Source organism: Erinaceus europaeus, chromosome 16 (assembly GCF_950295315.1).
Source record: "Erinaceus europaeus chromosome 16, mEriEur2.1, whole genome shotgun sequence".
NCBI lineage: Eukaryota > Metazoa > Chordata > Mammalia > Eulipotyphla > Erinaceidae > Erinaceus > Erinaceus europaeus.
The window spans coordinates 18366563-18393575 of record NC_080177.1 but is presented as its reverse complement, the minus strand read 5'-3'; the positions used below and the strand labels follow the sequence as shown (position 1 = coordinate 18393575).

At 41.5% G+C, this 27013-nt stretch overlaps 1 protein-coding gene across 1 annotated transcript in view; it reads left to right on the top strand.

The window, feature by feature from the left end:
- ATP8B4 (ATPase phospholipid transporting 8B4 (putative)) overlaps positions 1 to 27013 on the top strand; it is a 255344-nt gene that overhangs the window by 201862 nt on the left and 26469 nt on the right. Inside the window, exons 22-24 of the mRNA XM_060174644.1 lie at positions 5587 to 5734; positions 9009 to 9192; positions 9888 to 10111. Of these exons, the coding sequence (XP_060030627.1) occupies positions 5587 to 5734; positions 9009 to 9192; positions 9888 to 10111 (556 nt within the window). The remainder of the gene's footprint in view (positions 1 to 5586; positions 5735 to 9008; positions 9193 to 9887; positions 10112 to 27013) is intronic.

The following is a 27013-nucleotide window of genomic DNA, read 5'->3' as shown; positions in this document are numbered from 1 at the left end:
ACTTGGGCTGGTAGAAACTGTTTGGAGACAAGTTGGCAATAGATTTCAAGCTTACAAATAGGAACACTTCTGACCCTAAATGTTATTTCCAGGAATTGTCCTTAAAAATAAAATCGACAAACAAATTAATATTATATTTATAAATATACATTTCTGCACCAACTATGATCATAGAAAATTAGGAATGTCTCAAATATCCAATGACAGTGGAAGATATCCACAATACATTTAAGTGAAAAATGAGGTATTAAAATATTCATACGAATGCATTATCATTGTATGAATGGAGGTTACTTTGGGCAGGGGCACAGAATTTTGATAGTGGGCATAGTGTGGGACTATAAGCGTATAACCTTGTAGCCTTACAAATCATTATTAAATCACTAACAAAATCAAAAAATAAAATTGAAGAATTACTTACTAAAAAATCATAGTATGGGACTGGCGGTGGCACACCCGGCTGAGCGCACATGTTACCATGCACAAGGATGAGGGTTTAAGCCCCCCAGTCCCCACCTGCAGGGGAAAAGCTTCACATGTGCTGAAGCAGGGCTGCAGGTATCTCTCTGTGTATATACCTCTTTATCTCCCCCTTCCTCTCAATTTCTAGCTGTCTCTATCCACTAAGTAGATAAAGATAAGACATTTTTTTAAAAAAAATGCATCTTGTTCCTAATTTTAAATTCTAGCCATCCAGGCATATTTCTATCATAAATCATTAAACTTTAGATCAGTAAATCATCTTGGTGATCTAGTATGCATTGATGGTATCTAACAGGTTTGCATAGCTGTTACCAGCCAACCAATCTGATTGAATGGGTCCATTGTCTTTCTTTTTTTTTAAAATTTTTTTATTTATAAAAGGAAACATTGACTAAACCATAGGATAAGAGGGGTACAACTTCACACAATTCCCACCATCAAAACTTTGTATCCCATCTCCTCCTCTGATAGCTTTCCTATTCTTTAACCATCTGGGAGTATGGACCCAAGGTCATTGTGGGATGCAGAAGGTTGAAGGTCTGGCTTCTGTAATTGCTTCCCTGCTGAACATGGGCATTGACAGGTCAATCCATACTCCCAGCCTGTCTCTCTTTTTCCCTAGTGGGGAAGGGCTCTGGGGAATTAGAGCTCTAGGACATACTGGTGTGGTTGTTTGTCCAGGGAAGTCAGGTCGGCATCTTGCTAGCATCTGGCACCTGGTGGTTGAAAATAGAGTTAACATACAAAGCCAAACAAGTTGTTGACCTATCATGGACCTAAAGGCTGGAATAGTGCAGATGAAGAGTTGGGGGGGTGGTCTCCGTTTTGTAGATAGCTAGTAGGCATATTTTAGTTATATTGCAAAGGGCCTGTGGCTATACTAGTGTTTTTTGTTTGTTTGTTTGTTTTTGTTTTGCCTGAGCCTGAAATCTGATATGCAGTGGATCCTAATTATTGTCTGGGGAGATGGTGTCATGGCTGGAAAAAGGACCAGAAAGCTGGATCAGGGAAGAGAGTAGCTCCCAAATATGGGAAAGGTGTATAAATAGTGTTGATTGTAAATCCCTTCGATTTGATATGAACTGGGGCCCATATTCAGCTTAGAAGCCTATGTGACCTCTGCATCCCTGTAGATCTGAGCTCACATTCTGTGGTCATGAGTAGGAACATTCCAAGCTGCCCAATATCAGGACCCATCTTCCTCAGGTGCAGCATAGAGTATGTTGTCCATCCTCCCTTCGGAGGATGGACCATTCTCCACTGTTGTTGATCCAAGCTGAGGCAAGGTCCTATGAGAGCCCACAAAGGGGTCTACTGTGTTGTTTCTGATAGGAATGACTGACAACAATGGAGAGAGGGATTTATTCGAGGTCTAGGCCCATCCAGTCTGTTTGGGAATCTCAGGACTTCCTGATTACGGCCCCAGCTGACGGGGTGGCCTGATGGTGACTAAGGAGTCATTGTTAAAGTATTCCAGTCTCTTGCCCTTATTCAGCTTTTGCAGTCTTTGCTTTGCTAAGGTTAGCTTTGGAGAGAGTGAGAGAACTGTAATAGGAAGTAGGTGAGGAGGGTATCTAAGTCTAAGTAGACACCATTTCATTATGAACTTGATACTGACTCACTACAGACTATTGTGTATTTTTTCTTTCAGGTATATATTTTGCCCTAATTTATGGATACGTGTGAACATATGCTCTATCTCATGGGACCTGGTCTATATCTAGGTTTTGGGACTTCGTTAGAAAGTGAACCTCCTGGAATGGAATTAGAGAATCCTATGAAAGTAAAGGTCTCACCCGAATAATGAGGGTGAAGGGTTGACATTCCATGTCTGATGTGTCTGGACACAGTCTGAAGTGAAGCATGCTGAGGTGGTACTCCTTGCATGATTAGGTTGGGATCGGCCTTTATTTTCTAATAAAGAAGCTGATTGTTCAGAGGCTGAAAATCCTTCAGGTTACACAGAGCATGAGAAATTGAATTGGGACTTGTAAAAGGAATTTCATGTATTTGCTCCTTCTCTGTATTTGGCCAGAAGGGTGTCCTTTACCTGTTTTTCTGACATGGTGTCTTTGACTCAACATAAAGGTAGCCTGTCACTAACTCTATGCATAAATAGAAAAGACCTACTTCTACCTTTTGTCTGTAATTAACTAACCAAGTGGTCTAAGGTCAGATAACTGTCGGCACATGAGATATTAGAGGCAGACCTCAGGCATGAACGTATGTCTCAAGTTTCCAAACCCAATGCTTTTATGCCAAAGTCAATATTGTCTTCTCTTTTAAATACATTTCCTAAAAGATCCTCATAGCTATTGAATGTAGTGTCTTAAAAGAACTGAGAAAACTGACCCCATAATCACCCCTTTTTATTTTTCCTTTTATAGATTGCACACAAGCCAAGATGGACCTATCTGTGCTTTATTGTGTTTGTGGTGGCATGGAGTTATGAGTGCCATGGTTGCCCTCAACCATTAATGTATTTCTGCATGCCAGCATTGTAATGGATGCCCCTTCATTACAAAGCTTGTAAAGACAGGCAATCTTTTGTTTTAGCTTTTGTTATGTGTATCCTGTGGTTAGGGATTGTGTTATGCCTGCAAAAAATAACTAGTTCATAGTTATTGAAGGGAACTTTGTGTAGCTTTTCCCCCTCTTAATAAATTGTGTTTGTGAGAACCAGCTGGTGTTTGTAGAGCTTCGTTCCAGGAAGGAAAAGAAATGACAGATAGAGAGCATGGGCAAAGGTCTGAAAATGCATGTGCCCAGTCTCACTGAGGAGAATTGACTTTGTGGAGGGCGCTCATGGGAATTAAGAACACCCGGAAAAACTGTCTTTTCTCTGCCTGGAAAAGGGTTCATGTGAGATGTTAGGAAGACACTTTAGGGGAAGAAAATCTTAAGTAAATAGAATTTCAGCCAATACTTTCTTGAACTTCACCCTTCTTTGGAATGTTTTCATTCTCTGGGGGGAAAACAGAGATTGAGTCATTTATACAATGAGTGAGAACGTTACTGAAAAAGAAACCTCAGGAGATATTTGCCCTCTGGTGCTTTCCACAGACCCATTTTATGAGCTTTGCAACACTGTCAGAGAAATGATCACTTTGGAGGATCTCACCTGTTTCTTTCTTTGTTTTATGGGATGTACATTTTTACAACTGTGAGGGATTACCTAATGTGATTCTCTGATTTAAAAAAAAAAGTCTGATTTTCTTACTTGAAACAGTGATTCCCCCCTCATCTGTTCTCTTCCTTTTCTCACTCAACTGCCTAAATTCACACATAGCACTAGGATTTGATGAGCCTTTGTCTTTAATTCTGTAAACCAATTGCTAAGTGCATGCTATCATACATCCTTGGAGATGGGGGCATGTAACTTCTGAGTTTCTTGAGTTCTTTACTGTTGACTGTGATTTTGGTCCTGGACAGCAGAAGGAGATATTGAGCCAGGAGATGAGGGTTGCTCTGTTCTTTCCTATTTCTTTCTTTTCTCTCTTCTTCTTCTTCTTCTTCTTCTTCTTCTTCTTCTTCTTCTTCTTCTTCTTCTTCTTCTTCTTCTTCTTCTTCTTCTTCTCCTCCTTCTCCTCCTTCTCCTTCTCCTCCTCCGCCTCTCCTCCTCTTCTTCCTCCTCTTCCTCCTCCTTCTCCTTCTTTTTTAGTTCAGCACCTCCTCCTCTTCTTCCTCCTCTTCCTCCTCCTTCTCCTTCTTTTTTAGTTCAGCATAGTATGTAAATAATATCACATATTCCTTTTTTATATTGTATTTATTTTACTTTAGTGAGAGAGGCACACAGAAAGGAAGATAAGGGCACTGCTCAGCTCTGGTTTATGTTGGTGCTGGGGATTGAACCTGGAGCCTTGGAGCCTCAGGCAGAAAAGTCTTTTGCATAAACCTTATGCTATCTCCCCAACCCTACATTTTCAAATAATTAGAACCGTGGTTGTTTTATTTTGTACTGAATATTCACTCTCTTTTCTTCAGAGGAGTTCATCATGAAACCGTGTTAATGACCATTTTTATTTAGTATCAGTCTTTGGGTATCTCTTTCATTTGCTTTCAGCCAGAATGTCCTTTCCTAGTCTCTCTATCCTCCCCATGCCCTCCTGGATGCACATGTAGTATAAGCAAGTTGTCACCTAACGTATTGGTGGCTAACTTTGGCACTCATCTGCAGAGATGATGTGCCATTTAGTTCCCTGGCTAGGGCTGAAAATTCTGTAGTTGTACCCATTTGTTATTTCAAAGCCTGGCGTCCAAGGTTTCTTGGAGAAGACATTTCCCTTCCTTTAAAAGCATCATCCTTCCATTTCTTAGGAGAAGATTAAAATACTCCATCCAAGGGTGTTCAGACACTGGGCATCCTTCCTCTTAAACAGCAGCAGTGATAGAAGAGGTGTGGAGGGATAGTCCCACTGCCTTAGGGCTTCAGAGGAAGTTTCTGTTTGGAAAGACCCTGTACATTTTGGTGTCTTTAGTTTCTTTCCCAGGAGATTTATTTCACTGTTTGAGGGAAATTTATATAATTTTCATAAAAAATATTCCACTTAGTAAATGCCACCATTTATTCCTATTGTCAAAAATTTTTTAAAGTGCTTCTTAGAGAAGTACTATTTTAAACTAGATCACATTACATTGTTCTGCAAAAATTGTGGACTTATTTTATATACAGATAGATGCCCTGGAATTCCTTGATGATGCCACCAATTGTCTTTACCCTTTTCCTTTATTTAATAGCATAGTTTTCTAGTTCAGTGGTTCTTAAGTTCTTGAAGGCCAGACATCCTTATATACCAAATCTGTCAAGAATCCCTAGTTGAAACTCATTTCAAGATGGATGATTTAGCATTTAGGTCATTCAAAACATTCAAGATGATTCTGTTTTCATTATGTGGTATTACCCTCCTACTTTCTGGAACTCAGAAATTTTCTATAGTATACCCATCACAAAGTGTTATTCAGTGTACTTACTGAAAATAAGAGGAGAATCTTAGGCCGTAATCTAAATAGCAACAAAGATATTCCTAGGTCAGTTTCTTATTAAGAATTAATATGTATGCTCATATACTTTGTTATAATTTGCTTCCCCCCTTTTCCTTTAAGGAAAGCAAAGGAAAATTTGTTTGGTCAAAACAGAACTTTTCCCAATGGCCATGTAGTTTTTGAGAGAAAGCAGCAGCTGGAACTGGACTCAGTTGTAGAAGAAACTGTAACAGGAGACTATGCCTTAGTCATAAATGGCCACAGTTTGGTGAGTTTGCTTAAGACTTTGTTTTTTTCTTCTTGTTCTTTACCTCAATAATTATCCCTTTTGTCCTGTCTTAATGAGACCTCCTTTTGTGCTTTCCAAACACATGACATTACTAGAAATAGGGCAGGCACAATGATTTCCTGTTTTCAAGGGGAGAGGAAACATCTAATAGGTATTTGAGACTTTATTGCTTGAACTACTGCAGTGAAGAGGAGAGTCTAAAGAAATACTGAATTTACAGACTGTCAGTCTTTTCTACATGACTCTAGACCATTTAGCAGTATTGTTTAAGGGGTATTAAGGAGAGGGACATTGCCTACCATTATTTATTTAAAACAATGCAAATGGATGGATTGTAATTATTGCTCTCATTAATGTTTGTGATTTGAAGAGCACAATCTTAGTTTCATGTAATTGCCACACCAAATTATTGCCATTCAGATACCTCTGATGTTTTTTCTAAATAGCAGCATTTTACAGCAATGCCAAACAATTTGCTTTGATTAGGAAATCTGGTTCTTGTCCTAATAGAATAAACTTGCATTGTACTTTTAATGTAGTTCGGGTTCCAAATCTTGAACAAATATCAAAACACTCTTCCGAGCTTCCAATTCAGAAAACAAAAACTCTGATTGCACTCCAGTGAAATTATCATTTACATACACTGAGAACTAATCTCACATCTTTCTCTGGCTTTGATGATCATTTTTCACTCTCAGAGTTTGGAAAATAAATGTATCTTCTAGTAGACAGTTTCTTAGAGGACAAAGGATGTTGGATATGAGGAGACTATATTTTCCCCTTGGTGATCGGTTGTCTGTTAGCTCTTAGTGCTTAGAGAATTATCCAGCTGGATTCCAGACGTAATGATGTGTTGCCTTCTACACCATGGAAAGTTACAGAGCTCAGCTGCAAGCCAAGCTTAGTCGAAAGTTTGTCCAGATGACACGAACTTCTCCCTTGCACAAATGAGCAGCAACTGAAAATTATAAGCCTGTCAGCTGGGACTTGGAGCTGGGGGCCTCCAAGCTGAATTACTCAGGGACCATAATATATAAAGGTTCCTTTATGAATTGTGTGTTCTAACTTTCCTGCAGACTCAGAGAAGTTCATATTGTGGGTTCAAGTACTCAGGTGGTAGAACCCCACCCCTGTAGAGCCCTGCCTCACTAAGGAAAGATAGAAATAGGCTGGGAGTATGGATCGACCTGCCAACACCCATGTTCAGTGGAGAAGCAATTACAGAAGCCAGACCTTCCACCATCTGCACCCCATAATGATCCTGATCCAGGCTTCCAGAGGGATAAAGAATAGGAAACCAACAAATGGATGGAGATGGGATACAGAACTTTGGCAGTGGAAATTGTGTGGAATTGTACCCTTTTTGTCTTATGATCTCCTCAATCATTATAACATAAATAATAATAATGATTATGATGATAACAACAACAACAATAATAGAATACTCAGGTGGTACCATACACCCTGACCTCCCTTGTCTGGAAATTGGCTGAAAAAGCTGAGATAGATGTTCTTCAAGAATCTGATCAGCTTCAAGAATTAGAGCTCATCAAACCATGAATTGCCATTGTTTTCACTGATAGACAATTGACTGTGATATGATACGATGTTCAGAAACTTTAAAATAAACCATGATTCTAATTTGCTCTAGTACTGATGATTTTTGGAACATAATCAGCTCTCTCTCAGACTCTTGAGTCTAGGTTTTCATTTGTTGATAACAAAGATTAAAGATGAGAGAAAAGGTGAACTATTCTGGGAAAAAAATAACTAATTATACATAGCTGTTTTTTTTTTCCCATCAAGAGCAATTTAAAAACGGTAACATATTTCCAATGCCTCCTCATGAACTTGAGACATCAATGTTGTCTCATACTCATTTGCCTGTCCTTCCTTCACACCATCAACATTCATCAAGGATACCCAAGCCATGGTGCTAGAACATTGGGGTAAGGATGTGACTAGACATGGTCCATCCTTGTTTTTGAGAATGTCATCTGGTGGAAGAATTAACCTTAGTGGTATGACAAGTACTATACAAAGATACAAACAATGCTTTGAAAAAATAGAGGCAGCTCCACATAGTGCCTCCTGGGAAAGTCAGGGAAGACTTCTTAGAAGAAGTGATATTTTCAGGAGATAGGCCAGGCCAGGCTCAGAGGCAAGAAAGAACCTGTCAAATTGTGGAAATAAACAATTTGGCATGATGGGAGTTAATTGTAAGCTTAAAAGGTGTGGTGGGGGAGTTGAGCGGTAGTGCAGCAGGTTAAGTGCAGGTGGCACAAAATGTAAGGACCTGCATAAGTATCCTGGTTCAAGCCCCTGGCTCCCCACCTGCAGGGGAGTCACTTCACAGGTGGTGAAGCAGGTCTGCAGGTGTCTATCTTTCTCTCCCCCTCTCTGTCTTCCCCTCCTCTCTCCATTTCTCTCTGCCCTGTCTAACAACAATGACATCAACAACAATGACAATAACTACAACAATAAAACAACAAGGGCAACAAAAGGGAAAAATAAATATTTTTTTTTAAAAAAAGATACTACAATTCAAAGTTTAGACAGATTCCAGTTTCCTGTTAGTGTAATTGTTAAATAATGTACAGTGAAATGTCTCCTGGGGGGAGGGTGCTTGCACAGTGAATTAGAAAGTGTTATATTCTTTCCCAGTCATTTCTTGGCATGTCAAAGGCTTTTGTGTGCTCAGAGAGGTATGGAATAGTTGGGGAGCCCTGTCAGAGGTTCAGTTGTCTCTTGATTCACTAAGTTTCTTGAGGGCAGTCTTCTAGACCGCCTGCTTTTCATTTGCCACCTATCAACAATCACCGCAACACTATGTATACATAACAACAATGCAAAGGCAACAAACATTCCATCAGCTAGAACAAACAAATCACAATCATTTTGCTTGGTAAGTTGGTACAGAGTATCTCTTTGTGTTTTCCTTATTTTGGAGGAGTCTGCAACTTCTAGGGCATTTACCTCCCCCTCTCCAGTGCAGCATGGTAGTGAGCCAAGGAGGGCACACAGGGGCCCGGTGTCTTTTACTTTCATGATAAGAATTTTTGACACTTGGTAAGACTTCAGTACTCATTTCTCTAGTCATTATTCGTGTGGCCCTGAATCAACAATGACTTGTTGAAATAAATGAAACCATTTAGACAAGAAATCAGTGGAGAAACAAGAACTTTCCTTCCTAAATGACATCTCTCATTTCTTTCTTTCTGTTTTATCTTCTCTGTTGTTTTAAATAACATAGGCTCATGCCCTGGAAAGTGATGTCAAGAATGACCTTCTAGAACTTGCTTGCATGTGTAAAACTGTGGTTTGCTGCCGAGTCACTCCACTCCAGAAAGCCCAAATGGTAGAGCTGGTGAGGAAGTACAGAAATGCTGTCACTTTGGCCATAGGTGATGGAGCCAATGATGTCAGCATGATCAAAAGTAAGAGAACTTTCACTCAGTGGGCATGTTGCTTATTTGGAGTTTTTGGTTTCAGTATGTAGCTGTGGAATTGAAATTTAAAGTTACTTTTTTTTTTTTTAACTAGACCACTGCTCAGCTCTGGTTTATGATAGTGCAGGGGACTGATCCTGGACTTTGTAGACTCAGGCATGAGAGTCTCCTTACATAACCATTATGCTGTCTACCCCCCACCCTGAAAGTTAGTTTTTAAGTTTACACTGAAATTGAATTTCCCCAGTGGTTCTAAAATGAATGTTTTTTGAGTCAAATATACACAGCACTTTTAGCACTCATAACAAACATTTATCTTGAAATTAATTGTGTAATTTTAGGGTAGAGAAAGATATTGCTCTCTTTATACTGTCTGGAGAGGAAAACAGTTGTGCTGTAGAGAAATAAACACTGGACATACAAGCCCAATACTTGGGTTAGTCAGCTTTGCCATACACAAGTGTAGAGCCCGTACAAGTGGCTGAACCTTTCTGAGTCAATTTCCTCTCTTGTAGAAGTAGGAAAATATCTACTGTACAGGTTTCATGAGATAAAATGTGCAAAAGGGATCATTACTATAGCTGAGATTTCTGCAAATAATAATGGTGTAAAAGAGAAGCGGGCAGTGCCCACAAGAGATGGCATCTTTGTGTGGATATTGAGTTTCCTCTTCTTCCTTGCAGGTGCTCACATTGGCATTGGCATCAGTGGCCAGGAAGGACTGCAGGCTGTTTTAGCCAGTGACTATTCATTTGCCCAATTTAGATACCTCCAAAGACTGCTTCTTGTTCATGGAAGGTGGTCCTATTTCCGAATGTGCAAATTCTTATGCTATTTCTTCTATAAGAATTTTGCATTCACACTTGTGCATTTCTGGTTTGGTTTCTTCTGTGGTTTCTCAGCCCAGGTTGGTAAAAAGCACATTTCTCTCCTCTATATGCTCTCCTAGATTACAACTGCTTGTTCTTTGTAGCTCTATGTTAGTAAAGAGAGGGTGCTTTGATATGTCTAATAGAAGTTACAGTATTAGAATTATATAGTTTATAGTTGACTTGAGCTTTGAACCCAAGGGCATGATCTATTTAGGTGAAGTTGTATTTATTTACTTTTCTTGCTTATATAAGTAACCAGTGAGCACTCATTTCGGTGCATTTTTAAGGTTTTTATTAAAATGTTTTGGTCTGATGACAAGTGAGTTTGATGTGGAGTTTAAATCAGAACAGACAAAAGTCTGAGAAACACTAACAAGAAATGTTGCTGTATCTCTGTTAGGAAGATATTCCCCCATCCAACACATTGAATGGATATGGACTGAAAGGAAATATATTTTATAACAGGGGGAAGTAGTTAGTAGCCAACACAAAGGCTATTTTGTCAACTGTTTACCAGATAAAATCTGATGAAAATGCATAATGAAAGAGATGATATTGGCAATAAGGAAGAACAGTGAGCAAACCTGTAAAGTAAGAATCTATTTTTTTATAAATATTTAATTTAATTTATTTTAACAAGACAGAGAGTGATACAGAGAGAAAGACTAGAGTACTTCTCAGCTTTGACTTATGGTGATGCTGAGCATTGAACCTGGGATTTCAGAACCTCAGACATGAAAGACATTTTTTTCCCCTAGCCCCTAGGAATCTTTTTTTTTAAAATTTTTTTATTAACTTTATTTTTCTTTTTAAAATTTTTTTATTTATAAAATGAAAATATTGACAATACTATAGGATAAGAGACCTACATTTCCACACAGTGCCCACCCCCAAAGTTTCTTTATCCCTCTGGGAGTATGGACTCAGGATCATTGTGGGGTGCAGAAGGTGAAAGGTCTGGCTTCTGTAATTGCTTCTCCGCTGAATATGGGTGATGCAGAGGTCACATAGGCTGTTATGCTGAATATGGGCCCCAGATCAAAACGGTGGGGTTTACAGCTAACAATATTTATATACTTTCCCTGTATTTGGGAGCTACTCTCTTCCCTGATCCACCTTTCTAGTCCTATCTCCAACTCTGACACTATTTCCCCAGACAATAACCTGGGTCTACCTGCATGTTAGCTGTCAGGTCCAGGCAAAAACTAATAAAGTCATGGGCCCCTTGGAATATACCTAAAATAGACCTACTAGGTTTTTCTAAAATGGAGACCCCAAATCTTCATCTGCAATATTCTTGCCTTTAGGTTCATGATTAGTCGACAATTAGTTCTGCATTACCTTTATGTATTTATTGGATAGAGACAGCCAGGAATGGAGAGGGAAGAGGGAGATAGAGAGGGAGAGAGAGACAGAGAAACAATGTGGCCCTCCTCCACTACTCCTGAAGCTTTCCCCCCTGCAGGTGGAGACCAGGGACTAGAATCTGGGTCCTTGGGCGTTGTAACATGCACTCAATCAGGTATGCCACTACTCAGCCCCAGGAATCTATTTTTATGTCAGTTCATAGACAGAAACTTCCTGAGTGCTGTAGGGACCCAACTCAAACCTGATTTGTGTACATAACAAAGCAGATTTATTCCCAGGTAAACTATCTTTCAGCTCAACAGATACTTTTTTATATTTTATTCCATAAAAACTGAGTATGAATTAAATTGTGCTATTTTATGTTATCTTAAACATACCAAAAGAAATTAATGAGTTTTTTGGTAATAAAATATTTTTTACATTTACTCTTCTTTCATGAGAAATTGAGATTTCTTAAGGCAAGGCCCACATGGACACCTTCCTGACTTTCTCTTTGAAGGATAACATGTCTAGAATTAGAAGGAGACTATTGAAGGAATTTTTCATCAGCTGAAGTAAGACATTGTCTTGATTTGAGCTTCTCAGTGGTAACATTTTTCTGAGTGCTGCTTCAGAGATGGTATAGGGAAAGGAACTTTCCTGTTCATAATACCATCATTGTGCAGAAGGACTAGTGTGGATGCCTTGCTAGGCTGGCCACTTCCTCTCTGCATCAGAATGAAGCAAAGCTACTTGCTTGACAGTGTTTCAGAGAGATCCGGTCATCATTCTGAAAAAGTCTCAGATTTTTTAAGAAAAGTCACAAAACCATGCACATAGATCTCCCAGGACACAAAAGAGTAACAATTAAAAAAAAGACTTATTTATAGACACACTAAGCTTGGCTAGGTGGGTAGACTCTGCCAATGTTGTTGTCTTCGTTAAAACTGTGAAGTTGAGACCACTCTTCAGTGACTATTTATTTATTTATTTATTATTTTTGCTTCCAGGGTTATTTCTGGGGCTGAGGGCCTGCACTATGAATCCACTGCTTCTGAAGGCCATTTTTCCCATTTTGTTGCCGTTGTTGTTGCGCTTGTTGTAGTTGTTATTGTTGTTGTTGCTGGATAGGACAGAGAGAAGTCGAGAGAGGAGGGAGGGGAAGACTGAGAGGAAGACAGAAAGATAGACACCTGCAGACCTGCTTCACTGCTTTCGAGGTGACCCCCTGCAGGTGGGAAGCTGGAGGCTCAAACTGGGATCCATATGTTGGCCCTTTGCACCATGTACGCTTAACCCTCTGTGCTACCGCCCAACCCCCTATTTATTTATTTTTTTTTAACTACAGCACTGCTTAGCTATTGTTGATGACCATGCAGGGGATTGAACCTCAGAGCCTTAAGAATGAAAACCTTTTTTGCATAACCATTATATGTTATCTCCCCACCCTATTTAATGACTTCTAATCTCTACATTTATGTGATTTCCTGCCCAGTTTTTAGCATCTGATTAAAAAAAAAAGTGGGGCCAGATAGTGGTGCACCAGGTTAAGCACACACATTACAGTGTACAGGGATACAGGTTGAAGCCCCTGCTCCCCACCTGCAGGGGGAAAGCTTCACAAATGGTGAAGCAGTGCTACAGGTGTCTCTGTCTTTCTCACTCCCTATCTGCCTCCCCCCAATTTCTCTGTCTTTATCCAATAACAAATCAATAGAAAATTAAAAAGTCATGGGGGGCCCAGTAGTGTCACACCTAGCTGAGCACACACATTACAGTTCATAGGGACCCAGTTCGACCCCCTGCTCCCCAATTGCAAGAGGAAGCTTCATGAGCAGTGAAGCGGGTCTGCAGATGTCTCACTTTCTCTCTTCATATTTTCCTCTGCTTTTGATATATTTATGTTCTTTATAATTAGAAAAAAAACATAAAAATAGAAAACATGGTCACTGAGGCACTGAGCCCCAGTGATAACCCTAGTAGCAATTAAAACAAAAATCCCAGTTAGAGTCAGACGTTAAGCAAATAATCTTTAAATCCTTTAGCCAGTATTTACATTTTAAAATAGAACAGCAAGAGAAAACATTGACTGCTCCAAAGACAAGAGTATCTTATGCTTACATAGGACTTCTTTGTGATTAAGTTTCCTAAGTGTTTGATTTCACTTAACATGGTTCTTTCCTGTGCTTGTCTTAATTTTCCTTTTTATGTCAAAACACTGTGTTTTTGTTTGTTTGTTTGTTTGTTTGCACACTTCCATTTGTATCCATTTTCAGTCCAGGCTGGTCTGGTCTGTGCTCTTCCCTATGTTGTTGAACTTGGCTGGGCTGGGCTGGCCTAGGGGTTCTCAAACTTGAGCTTGTGGGGATCTCTCCCAGAGGACTTTGAAAGCACAACTCACAGCTCTCTGGGTCCCATTTGAGTTTTCAGGTTAGTAGGTGTGAGCAGAACCCAATAATTTACACTTTTGATACCTTTCCTGCAGAAATAGATGGTGCTGACAGGGGAACCCTACTTTGAGGACCACATTGATACACAGTCTGTAAGAAAGTTCCATGGTTTGCTTCTTTGAACTTAGGGCTCTTTTCTTTGTCCATACTATTCATCTTTTCTTGTACAAAGGGGACAGACAGTTAAATAAACAGTTTACCCTCCCCCAAAGTTAAAATTTTCTGGAAGGGTTTAGAATCTGTCCTGCTGAAACCATTGCCCCTGGGGCTTATACGTAAGCCTGGGTGAGAACAGAAGTCTGAGGAAAAGGAATCTCTGTTCAAATGGCTTTTCTCAGTTTGCCTTGCCTGCTACAGTCTGATCTAGCTCCTTGAAGAGAGGATGTGCATCTGAATCATTTATACAGATTAGCATCTTGAAAGCACCTGGCAGCAGCTAGGCATCCATATATATATTTAAATTTTTTATTAGGGAGTTGGGTGGTGGTACACCTGCTTTGAGTGCACATTACAATGCTCAAGGACCTGGGTTCGAGCCCCCTCTTCCCGATCCCCACCTGCAGGGGGAAAACTTTGCAAGTGGTGAAGCAGTGCTGCAGGTCTCTCTCTCTCTCTCTCTCTCTCTCTCTCTCTCTCTCTCTCTTTCTGTCTACTAGAGCACTGATAAACTCTGGTTTATGGTGGTGTGTGGGTTTGAACCTGGAACTTCAGAGCCTCAGGCTTGAGAGTTTTTTGCTGATAACCATTATGCTATCTACTTCCACCCCTTTCTGTCTCTTTCCCTTTCTATCTCCCCCTTCCCTCTTGATTTCTGGCCATCTTTATCCAGTAAAAAAAATAAACAAATAAAACTTTATTAGTGATTTATTTATCTTCTTTTTTATTGATTTAATGATTGACAAAATTGTAAGGATAAGAGGGGTACAGTTCCATACAATTCCCACCACCAGAGTTCCATATCCCATCCCCTCCATTGGAAGCTTCCCTGTTCTTTATCTCTCTGGGAGTATGAACCCAGGATCATTATGGGGTGAAGATGGTGAAGATGGAGGTCTGGCTTCTGTAATTGCTTGTCCGCTAGACATGGGTATTGACAGGACGATCCATACCCCCCAGCCTGTTTCTATCTTTCCCTAGTGGGGCAGGGCTCTGAAGAGGTGAAGTTCCAGGACACATTAGTGAGGTTGCCTGCTATTAGTGATCTAATAATAAGAAGACTGTAAGATAATAGGGGTATAATTCCACACTGTTCCCAACACCAGAGTTTCATGTTCCATTCCTTCCAATAGAAGCTTTCCTATTCTTTATCCCTCAGGGAGTATGAACCAAAATTCTTTATGCGGTGCAGAAGATGGAAAATCCACCTTCTGTAATTGATTCTCTGCTAGACATGGGCATTGGCAGGTCAATCCATACCCACAGCCTATTTCTATGGTTTCTGGGCTAGGGCTCTGGAGAGGTGAGAGATTTTGGGGATACATTGATGAGATTGTCTTCCCAGGTAAGTCAGGATGGAATCATAACAGCATCTGCAACAAATTGTTAAATAAACAAGGACCTCTAAAAGTAAGAATAGAGCAGATGAAAGTAAGGGGTCTTCAAGTGGAAAGAATTTAGGAAGTCTATTTTAGGTATGTTCCAAGGGGCCCATGACTTTAGTAAATTTTTAGGCATCCATATTGTTGGGTACTTCTAGAGCTCTTCCTGTGCCTGAATAATACATAGCAAGAAGAGTCCTTTCCATATACCTCCAGCCACTCCTGCATCTCATCCCTCACTCTGCCTGCATCAAACACCATCTTTGCATCTGCTCTTTGTAAATAGCCTGACCAGCACTGTGAGGAAGGTGCCCGGCATCCTAAGATCTATATTTGGTTATGGCATGGACTGCAGAATTTGGAATGATGCTTTTGCGGTTGTGTTGCTCTTAAAATATGATGGGGTCAGGTGGTAGCAAAGTGGGTTGAGTGCACATGGCGTGAAGTGCAAGGACCGGCGAAAAGATACCAGTTCGAGCCCCCAGCTTCCCACCTGCAGGGGGGTTGCTTCACAAACAGTGAAGCAGGTCTGCTATCTTTCTCTCCCTCTTCTGTGTCTGTCCCCTCTTTCTCTCGATTTCTCTCAGTCCTATCCAACAACAGCAACATCAATGGCAACAGTAACAATAAATGACAAAAACAAGGGTAACAAGGGCAACAAAATGGGAAAAATTGGCCTCCAGGAGCAGTGGATTCATGGTGCAGGCACCAAGCCCCAACGATAACGCTGGAGGCATATATATATGACAGTTAACTGGGCCATGAGTAGTGAATTTTTTTTAAGTTATTCATATGATTCAAGCAAAAACAAAGAGGTTTATTTTGCTTCCCTGTGTCTTAAATAGGATGGACCTGAAACATATACTCTGTTCAGGGGAACAGTCACTGAATGAAACTGATGGGGCTGCTGAATAAGAGTGCTGGGCTAGTGTTCACTTTCTCTTAAGTTGTATGATGATTTGATCAGGTAGGAACTCCAGATTGTACTTACTCAGTGGGTTACCTCAACCCTATTACTCAAGGCTTTCATTAATTTAATGAATATTTGTTAAGTGTCTGGCTGTGGTGTCTGCTGGAGTTTGTGTCTAAGTTAGGGGAAGGGATGGCTAAGAAGTTGTGCTTTTCCTGGTACTCCTGACAAGTATGATCTCACAAATTTTATTAGCTGTCTATGTTGTAAAGAATATTTATTTATTTATTTATTCCCTTGTTGTTTTATCGTTGTAGTTATTATTATTGTTGATGTCGTCGATGTTGGATAGGACAGAGACAAATGGAGAGAGGAGGAGAAGACAGAGAGGGGGAGAGAAAGATAGGCACCTGCAGACCAGCTTCACCGCCTGTGAAGCGACTCCCCTGCAGGTGGGGAGCCAGGGCTTGAACCGGGATCCTTACACCGGCCCTTGCGCTTTGTGCCATGTGCGCTTAACTCGCTGCGCTACCACCCGACTCCCTGTTGTAAAGAATTTAAGTTTCTGTTTCCAGGTTTGCCAGAGAAGTAGAACGGCTTGTTAGGAGAGAAACAAATAGTAATTTGTCATTATCCATTGGAGGAAAGGCAAGTGAAAGGTCAAAGGCAATATTCCTGTGACTGCATCTGTGCTGTGGTGTCATCTGCTTTGTGGAGTCATGGTGGTGTTGAGATTGGTCAGTAGGGACAAAAGCGAATTGCAATTACAGCTAATCCTTATACGGAACCTACTCTGTGCTAAGCACTTCCAGATGTTTTCCCTATACTAGTTCAATACTTATACTAGCCATATTAAATAGGTTTTATAACTATGGTTTACCTCAGCTTTAAAAAATATATAATGGGCAGGGCCAGGTGGTAGCACACATGGTTGAGTGCACATGTCACAATGTGCAAAGACCCAGGTTCAAGCCCTCAGTCCCTACTTGCAGAGGCAAAGCTTCATAAGCTTCATAAGGCAAAGCAAGGTGCTGCTGGTGTCTCTCTATCTCTCTCCCTCTCTATCTCACCCTTCACTCTCAATTTCTAGCTGTCTCTATCCAATAAATAAAGATAAATGTAATAAATTATAAACAATGATAATTAAAATTTCTCTAGACTCAATTATTGTGCCTTAATTCATTCTTTCAGCCCCTGATTCTTCATGATTCTTGATTCCTTGAGATGATACCTGCCCATTTGAGTAACTGGGCTTCATTTCCAGACGGTACATATTTGCTTTGGCAGGGGAAGGTTCAGCTTAGGCTAGGGAGTGGGTCAGCTGGCAGTATCTGTGGGCGTGAGGCTTGCTCTCAGGGTGTCCAGTTGGTCATGCTTAGAGATCAGGGCTGGGATTCTACTCGTTAGGTCTGCGACTGGGCCAAGCTATAGACTCTGCAAGTTTCTCACAGGTGGTGCCACTGGCTGGACTCTGTTCATGTAGGCCCACAGACCAGGCTTCATAGTTGGACGGGACTTCAGGCTCTGCGTTGTTATCTGGTGAGGCCACAGGGTATGCCCCCAAATTGGGTGGGGTCACCAGTTGGACTTCCTTCCTTGATTGTCGGTTTTGTTCACTGCTTAAGTAGTTCTCTAGATGGGGCTTTGCTGTAGTTTGAGTCAATAGATTGGGCTCCTCAGCTGAGAGGCACCAGAGTCTGGGCTATGAGGCTACTTGGTTTGGCAGGACCAGATGTGCTGTCTTGGTCCCCTGTGTAAAAAGGCCTCTGGAATGGACCCTGTAGCTCTCTGGGTTCTCTGTCAAGCTTTCTGACTGGAGGGAGAAACTAGATACTATTCTCAGTAGTTGGGCAGGACTGTGAATTTCCTTCCCTGCAGGGGGACACAGAATAGACTCCAAAGTCATGTGACTTGCTGCCTAGGTAACCGAATCAGGCAGAATTGCCAATCAGACTCCCAGGACAGATAGGTCACTTGCTCAAGTTTGCAGCCGGAGAGAGACCCTTGTTGGAATTTCTGCTCCAGTACTGCTACAAGCGGAAGTGAGCTTCTCCAAGGTCTCAGTGCTGGCTGCCTTAAGCCCTAGCCAACCTCCTTTGTCTCATTCTGATTCTCAGCAGTTAAGCCCTTGAAGATTTCCCTTGTGATTGCCATGAGACAAGTCAGCACAGTGTCCTGCAATGTGGGGAGAGCTGGGTGTTTATCCTGGGCTGTTTTTTTCTGACTAGAGAAACTTTATGTCTAGGGGAGCCGGTCAGTGGCGCACCTGGCTAAGTGCACACATTACAGTACATGAGGACTTAGGTTTAAGCCCCATGGCCCCACCTGCAGGGGGAAGCTTCACAAGTGGTAAAGCAGTGCTGCAGGTGTCTCTCTGTCTCTTTCCCTCTCTATCTCCCACTCTCTTCTTAATTTCTCTTGGCCTCTATCCAATAATAAAAATTAAAATTAGGGGCTGGGTGGTGGCGCACCTGGTTGAGCGCACATGTTATAGTGCACAAGGACCCAGGTTCGAGCCCCCAGTCCCCACTTGCAGGGGGAAAGCATCATAAGTGGTGAAGCAGGGCTGCAGGTGTCTCTCCATCTCTCTCCCTCTCTATTTCCCCTTATTGATTTCTGGCTGTTCCTATCCAAAAAAATAAATTTTTTTAAAAAAAATTAAAATAAAAAAAAAAAAAACTTTATATCTAGAGGAGCCCTTATGTGCAATGCTGTGTCAGTCTGGGCAAAGGGCTATGTGGTCAGAGTGTGGCCACCCCCTACTTCCCTCCCAGGGTGCTTCTTTTCAATCTCTGTGCTCCAGCAGGGTATGATACCCTCATAACCTCACCTGTGTACTCTTGGGGTTTTTTTGTTTGATTTGCCACCAGGGTTATTGCTGGGGCTTGGGCTTGGTGCCTGTACAACTCCACTATTCCCATTGTACTTTACTGAGAGGTAATGTGAGAAAGAGAGTGAGAGCGAGCGAGCGAGAGAGAGAGAGAGAGACCTGTATCACTGCTCTACCACTCATGAAGCTTCCCCCCTGCAGGTGGGGACTAGGGGTTGAATCCCAGTCCTTGCACAGAGTAATATGTATCTTCTACTGACCTGGCTCCCTCACCTGTGTGTTCTAGGATTTTCATAGGAGTGTCTTGTGAATATTTTGTAGTTGGTGTTCTTGTGAGGGAGACTTATCTTGTGGATGACTGCTGTCTCTGTTCTGATGATGTCACTGCCAGTATCACTTTTCTTCCAGAGAAGATACGTGTGTATTCTGCCAGCTTTCGGGAGGGGAGGTGGGGAGGGGGGATAGTTGCATACCTAAGATCACTTTCTCTGTTTCACAATTTTAAAAAATTTGGTAACAAATTCTAGTGAATACAATTTTCAGCTCAAATTTTTAGGAGCCCCCCCCCCCAGCCTTTAGCAAGAGCCAAAGTAGAAAAAGGCAAGTAAGCTTCCTTTCAGTCTGTATGTGAAGATTTAGCTCTTCTCTCTCGTACAAAAGATGCAGCTCTTTGCAGCCTTGGCTTTATGGGGACACTGTATCTCCATTTGATCTGATCTTGGCATTCATACTAGTGCCTCTTACAATGAATAATGTCCCAGACTCAATGAAAATCTGGCATTATTAACTGAAGTTACTTGGCCCAGAATTCTCTTGTCACCAAGGAACTGCTTTGATGTCTTATATATCAGGTGCCACACAGAACTCACATTAGAAAGTTCTGGAATAGATAGGAGTGGTAGTTTCCAAACCTGCCATTGTCCTGTTTGTCCTAGTTACAGTGTTTTGGAGGCAGTAGAATACATAAAGGACATAAAAAATACTATTCCCATAGGGACAGGCTATTTGTTTCTCCCTTTCAAATACTTCTATTTTCTTACTAATTCTAGTCTAGGGGAGAGACAACTCTGTTGTATATGCCAAAGTGTGTGTGGGAAGAGAGTTTATATTTTAATTTCTGGAAAGTTTTTTCTACTCTCCTCAAAGTTTTTTTTTACTGGTTATTAAAAATAATTATATCTAAGGAAATTGGGCGGTAGCGCAACGGGTTAAATGCAGGTGGTGCAAAGCACAAGGACCAGCGTAAGGAGCCCGGTTCGAGCCTCAGGCTCCCCACCTGCAAGGGAGTCGCTTCACAAGTGGTGAAGCAGGTCTGCAGGTGTCTGTCTTTCTCCCTCCCTCTCTGTCTTCCCCTCCTCTCCCACTTCTCTCTGTCCTATCCAACAACAATGACATCAATAACAACAACAATAAAACAACAAGGGCAACAAAAGGGAATAAATAAATAAATATTTTTTTAAAAAATAATTACATCTAAATATATATCAGTGAGGCCATTCTTGGGATACTTCTTATTAAGAATCACCGCTTACTACATCATGATAAACCCCTCTTGACTGGGGCTTGGGCTTGGTGCCTGTACAACTCCACTATTCCCATTGTACTTTACTGAGAGGTAATGTGGGAGAGAGAGTGAGAGTGAGTGAGTGAGAGAGTGAGAGAGAGAGAGAGACCTGTATCAATGCTTGACCACTCATGAACCTTCCCCCCTGCAGATGGGACTAGGGGTTGAGTCCCAGTCCTTGCACAGATTAATATGTGTCCCCTCTACTGACTGAGCCACCACTTGGCTCCCTCACCTGTGTGACTAACATTCTTCAAAAATGGCATCATTCCTAATGGTACTCTGAATTATGAACCTATGTTGTCTAACTACTCAGATTTTTATAAGCATTATAATTGACATTGTTAATTTCCGCATTTGTCCCATGCCCCTAGCTATGAGTCACAAGACATCAGCCCATTGCCAGTAGTGAGGCTTGTTTATTAGCTCGGGAAAGAGAAAAGCGAGTGACGAGAAGGGCCAATCCCTTCCCACCTGGAACTTGTTTTCTCATTGGGAAATAAGTAACTGCATGAATAAGTGCAATCGCAGTCTTATAGTTGGGGTTAATCTCAGAGCCTGGGGTCAAGAATAATGTCCGAGGATCTGGGGTGACTTCAGAAGCTCCATTAACCTCAACTGAGGAGATGAGTATTTTCAAAAGTGAATGAAAGTCCTAAGGCCTGGAAACCTGGCCACCTAAAAGGGCTGGGGGTGAGGTGGGGGGGGGGGTAGTGTAAGTTTGTAAAGGGAGGGATCCTCAGACCTGAGCATTGGCCCACTGACATGCCACTAGCTGGATTTAAAAATATTCCTAAAATTCCATTTAAAAGTCACTTGCTCAGAAACATCTTTAAAAAAAAAATGGCTTGCCTTTCAAGGGCATCTTCCTGAAGGTTACCATGGACAGGGGGAGGTAGTATCTTCTAGAACAGTCATCCTACCACCACAGAGTCAGAAACTGATGGTTTTCTGTGCCACCCCTGTGCCAGGGGCTGAACTGCTGGTGACACCATGAACAGAGGGCGAGCACAGCTCAGATACAGAGTGGGGATTGGCAGCCTGTGTAGTCTCTTTTCCATTCCTTGTTTTTCTCTAGAAGGTCCTGATTAGCAACAGGTTTAACTGAAAAAAATCACTTGGCTTCTTTTTCTTAGCCCTGTTTTTCTAAGGACAATATGCTGTCAATGAGGCAAGTCAAAAGAAAACAACAGATCTTAGAGAGACTCTGGTCTACGGAGAGTTTTTGAATAGAGGGCATTGTTGCAGCCACCTCTCCACCCTCCAACCTCCACCCGCCAGTCCTCATTGAAATTCTTTAGCCCACTGGGTTCTCCAAAGCCACGCTAGGTGACAAGACTTTCTTAGCCCCCCAAATTGCTTCATGGAATTGAAATCTCCATGGAGAAATAGAGCCAGTGGAAACAAAAACTAGAGACCCTGCAGATTTAGAAACAAGCACATGATAGTCACAGACAAGAATGGTAGAGGTCCTTCGTTGGCACCTTGATCTTCAGTCACTGCTCTGAGACCCCTCCAACACCAAGCCTATAGTGTGGGCACTCGTTCATTTAGCCAGAATCAGCTGAATGTGTGTCTTTGGGACAAAACACTCCACTGGCCTTCAGCAGCTCACACCAGAGTAGACTAGAGGGATGTAGTTCTTACCCCCAGAGAATTTATACTCTGGGAACAATTTAATTGTCATAAATGTGAAACTGGTGCCAGTCACCTTTCTCTTACTTTTCCCCACCCCAGAATCGCTTCAGATTAAATGGATGAGCCTGTCAGATCGCAGCATGATTCATAAGCACCTAAATATTGCATTCCTGCACCTCTGAACTGATTGCTTTGAAGTAATTTATCCTGGAGCTGAAAACATCTGACCAAATGTAAACAGATCTTTCTTAGAAACAATGTTGATGTGTAAAAACACCAGCTTAATTACTTAAGGGAGTGACATGTGCTATTTCATTTCTGACTGGTGCTAAGGTGGGGGCGGGGTAGTGCTGCCTGGTGAATTTTATCCAGGTTCCTGGTCTCTGATGATAACTCTAGCAGGTTCCAGTTAACACCCCAGCCTTTTAACTGGGTTGGGGGTGTCGCACAAGTCAATCCAGATGTTACATGCACTCAGTACCTCTGGGATAGTGGCACTCAGGATGTCGAAAGTGCATGATGACATGATGCAACCTGCTTTGTGTTTGTTTTATATGAACTTTTTTTTTAGTTCTTTTTTAATCTTTATTTATTGGCTAGAGACAGCCAGAAATCAAGAGGGAAGAGGGTGATAGAGAAGGAGAAAGAGAGACATCTGTAGCACTGCCTCACCACTCACAAAGCTTTCCCCTTGCAGGTGGGTACTGGGGGCTTAAACCTTGGTCCTTGCACATTGTAATACATGCGCTCAACCAGGTGCGCCACCACCTGGTCCCATATGAACTTACTTCTGATTACCTCCAGTACCTTCCCTCTGTTGTGATCACATTGTGAACCCTGGGCAGAGAAATAATCTACCCAAGAGACGACTCCTTTCATTTGATTTCGTGAGTGGAAAAGAAGCAGAAGAGATATTTGGTTATTTGGAGGGGGGAAGCCATGACGTATTTTGCTATGCAAAAAAAAATGTGTCATAACTTTCCCACAACCCAGTAGATAGGACCCAGGACAAAAGAATGTATTTTGCTGAAATTTGGGATGTTTTTCTTTGCTCTGGTAGGAAACTCCAGGGAGAATGTGTTTAGAGTCACACTGTACACAGCCTGAGCTGGTGACACCTGCTTGCTGAGGATCACTTCTAGAGAAAGCAGGGACTGGAACTATATCTTCAGATTCCTCCTTTATGTGCTCTGTCACGCCTGCTTGAACTGTGATAGGCTTGGAAAAAAGAATGGCTGTTTCTGAAAAAAAAAATCACTCAAACTGTCATCCTCCATCCCATAGTCAAACTAGTGTTTGCTTTATTTGGAATCTAAAGGAATAGCATCCAGAGACACTGTGACTTGGGGATAAAATAAACAGAGGGGGGGGAGAGGGAGAGGGAGAAGGAGAGGGAGAGACAGAGAGGGGAGAGAGAAAGGGAGAAAGAGAAAGAGAGAGAGAGAGAAAGAGAAGTTAGAGCTAGCAGTGGTGGTGGGAAGGAGTCTCCTACAGTGTGGCCCTTGCAAAGGGCTGGCCTGCCTCTAGGCAAACTGCCTTCTGGAATCATCTGGAAGCTGAGGGCCACATTCTGCCAGCAAATGCACCAACCAATCTGCCTCTGAGAGATAATTTAAATAGACTCTTTCCTGATGAGATGTGCAATCAGATTTCTGGAACAGAGGGACTTGGATAAAAGTCAGATTTGTCTCAAAACTGAGTCATGGCCCTGTTTTTAACAGCATGCCTGGCCCAACCTGTTATCAAAGCTCATGCTTCTCATGGATTCTGCCACAAATCTGTGTACACTATTAGTTCATGGGCCTTATTTTAAAAGCACCCCATGCCTTGGGATTTTTAATGAAGATGAATTGCCCCCCCACTAGGGATTGAGTCCAACCCACTCCCCCCACCCCCATCCCTCAGCCATTGGTTGAGGCCCTATTTAGGAAATGCACGTTTGAAACTATGCAACTGCTGGCACCGTGGACTGGTGAGATGATGTTATCTGATGACAATTTATCATTGTCAGTGAGATACAGAGCTGCGCATGCTTTTTTTTTTTTTTTTAATTCTGCCAAGATATGGAAACAATTATCTTGTCAAGGCCAGAAAAACTTTAGTTCTTGTCAAACAATATAAGGAACCTCCAAATAAAAAGTTTGGAAAGGGATGTGAAGGAGTGCAATGAATCTCAGAGCTTTGATGACTTCATGGATTTGGTTACCTGTGAGCCCATCTCAGCTCCTTTTCTCTCGCCTTCCAGATGTGCCCTCTGGAAAGTTCTAGCAGGGAGGGGCGGGCATTCAGTGCAGGCCATTCCCCCTAGATGCTGCTTGTGGGTTTCTGCTAATTATACAAATCAGTAACAGATGTGCTGAGGCTGAGCGCCTCCTATTTATTCTGCAGTGTGGTGTGTGTGTGTGTGTGTGTGTGTGTGTGTGTGTGTGTAATGACAAATGTTTTTTAAGGCTTGAAAGAAAAGGGGAAAAAAACCCATAGATCATTATATAGTTTCCCTCAATAATGCACCACAAAATGTAATTTCATCCCGTCGTTGGAATGAGGAGCTAAGACACGGGTCTCAGAGTGTAAAATTCTTTGTAACTGTTTAAGAGCCTTATTAAGGCTTATCTAAATCTGGTAGTCAATAAATCAGGGATTTTGTGTTCCCCAAGCTGTTTTCGGGTGTAATTTGTAGCTGGAATATTTTTACTCTATCTAAAATGGTTGATAAGGTTGATAAAGTGTTCCTACAGAGAAGGGAGCTTTTCTTAAAAAGGAAAGTAGTGAATTTAAAATAACAACAACAACAACAACAACAAATTCTACTCTCCCTTTGTGTCTGATCTTCAAACAGACACTTATAGGCTTCCAAACAGATCATTGGCCTCTCACAAGAGCATGACTCTTCTCTCTTATGCATAATATTGAAGATGGAAAACAATATTTGGAAACAAAGATGATATAACTTTCCTGGGACCCCCAAGACAAGTATTTTTCTGTGTGACTTATGGTTTTATAAATAATTTATTTCACCCATAGTCAGAGTGTTAGCTCTATTCAACTTGTCTAGTAAATTTTTTTAAGGTTTCTGTCTTTAGAATTTCTCTTTTCAATTTATTTTGTTTTTAATTTTATTTTATTTCATAGGGCAGAGAGAAATTTAAAGGGAAGGGAAAAATAGGGAAGGAGGGTGAGAGAGAGAGAGGAAGGGGGAGAGAGAGAGAGAGAGAAAGACCTACTTCACTGCTTGTGACTCCTTCCCCCTGCAAGTGGGGACAGAGGGCTTGAACCCAGGTCCTTGCACACTGTAATGTGTGCACCTAGTAAGATGCACCACTACCTCCCCCCCAACTTGTCTAGCCTTTAGTTGTAGTGTTTCCCATCCTGAGGTAGGCTCCATAGGAACTATCTTTTCCTTCTACTCGCCATCTCTTTGGGACAACTTGTCAGCCTACATCTATGTGTAGGCATGGGGGGTGAGACTAGATCTGGTAGAAGATTTGGGCCTATCTGAAAGAGGAGGGCAGGGATGGGGATTGTATTGGTTGTGATCTAAACTAGTGTGTCTCTTTGGACCAGTTTTAATCACCAAAGGGGGGCTTCAAAATTATTCTGAGAGCATATAAGAATCTTAAGGTGAATTGGAGCACTTGCTAATATAACTACGTGAATAATTGAAGAGTATGTGTAAGGGGAAAAAGAAGCATGGCTTAGAGGAAATCCTGCTCATGCCTTTAGTTTTCTGAAAGCCCTAAAGTCTATCTAATACATAGAATAGTGAAAACTAATTTTTAAAAATTGTATTAGTAATTTAATATTGCTTTGCAAAGTTACAAGATAACAGGGGTACAGCTCCACACTGTTCCCACCATCAGAGTTCTCTATCCCAATTCCCTCCATTGTGAGCTAAAACATCTCTCCTAAGGTTGCAGATACGGGTTAACTATTATTTCTATAGCTACCTCCCTGGATTTGTGTATATTTGCCCTTTATTCCCCCCTATGGTTACATCTTCTCTTCCTGTCTAAATCACACATACACTGATTAATACATCCAAATGTCCCTCCCTCTTTCCTCCTCTCTCTGGGTTCTGATGGAGTTGGAGTTTAGAGCTCTCTGGTCATTTCTCCCCCACTGGGAGTATATATCAAAACTCTTTATGGAGTGCAGAAGGTGGGAGTTCTGGCTTCTGTAATTGCTTCTCCACTGGACATGGGCAATGGCAAGAACATCCATACCCCCAGCCTGGGGAAAACCTGATGCTTCAGGTTAGCACATTTTGATACAGCCAGAGGTAAATAGTATTTACTAAACAGCGATTGACATAAGTGACCATTCATGAAGAAAATACTTTGCTAGACCCACATATTCAATTTTCTTTAAGAACTTGTTTAATTTCTATAAATTTCATTCTTAGTTTACAATGTATATGATTTGTAAGAATATGGTTTCAGTGGAACCCTCTCTCTTTTCCCCCATATAGTAATTTATTCTAGAAATAAAGTCTACTGGACTGGTAAGATAGCTCACCTGGGTAGTGTACCTGCTTTCCCATTTGCATGACCCAGCTTTGAGGCAGGCCTCCATCACACTGGAGGGAGTTTCAGTGCTACGGTAACTTTTCCTCTCTTCTGCTCTTCCTTCCTTCTTTCTTTACTTCCTTTTGTTCTTTACT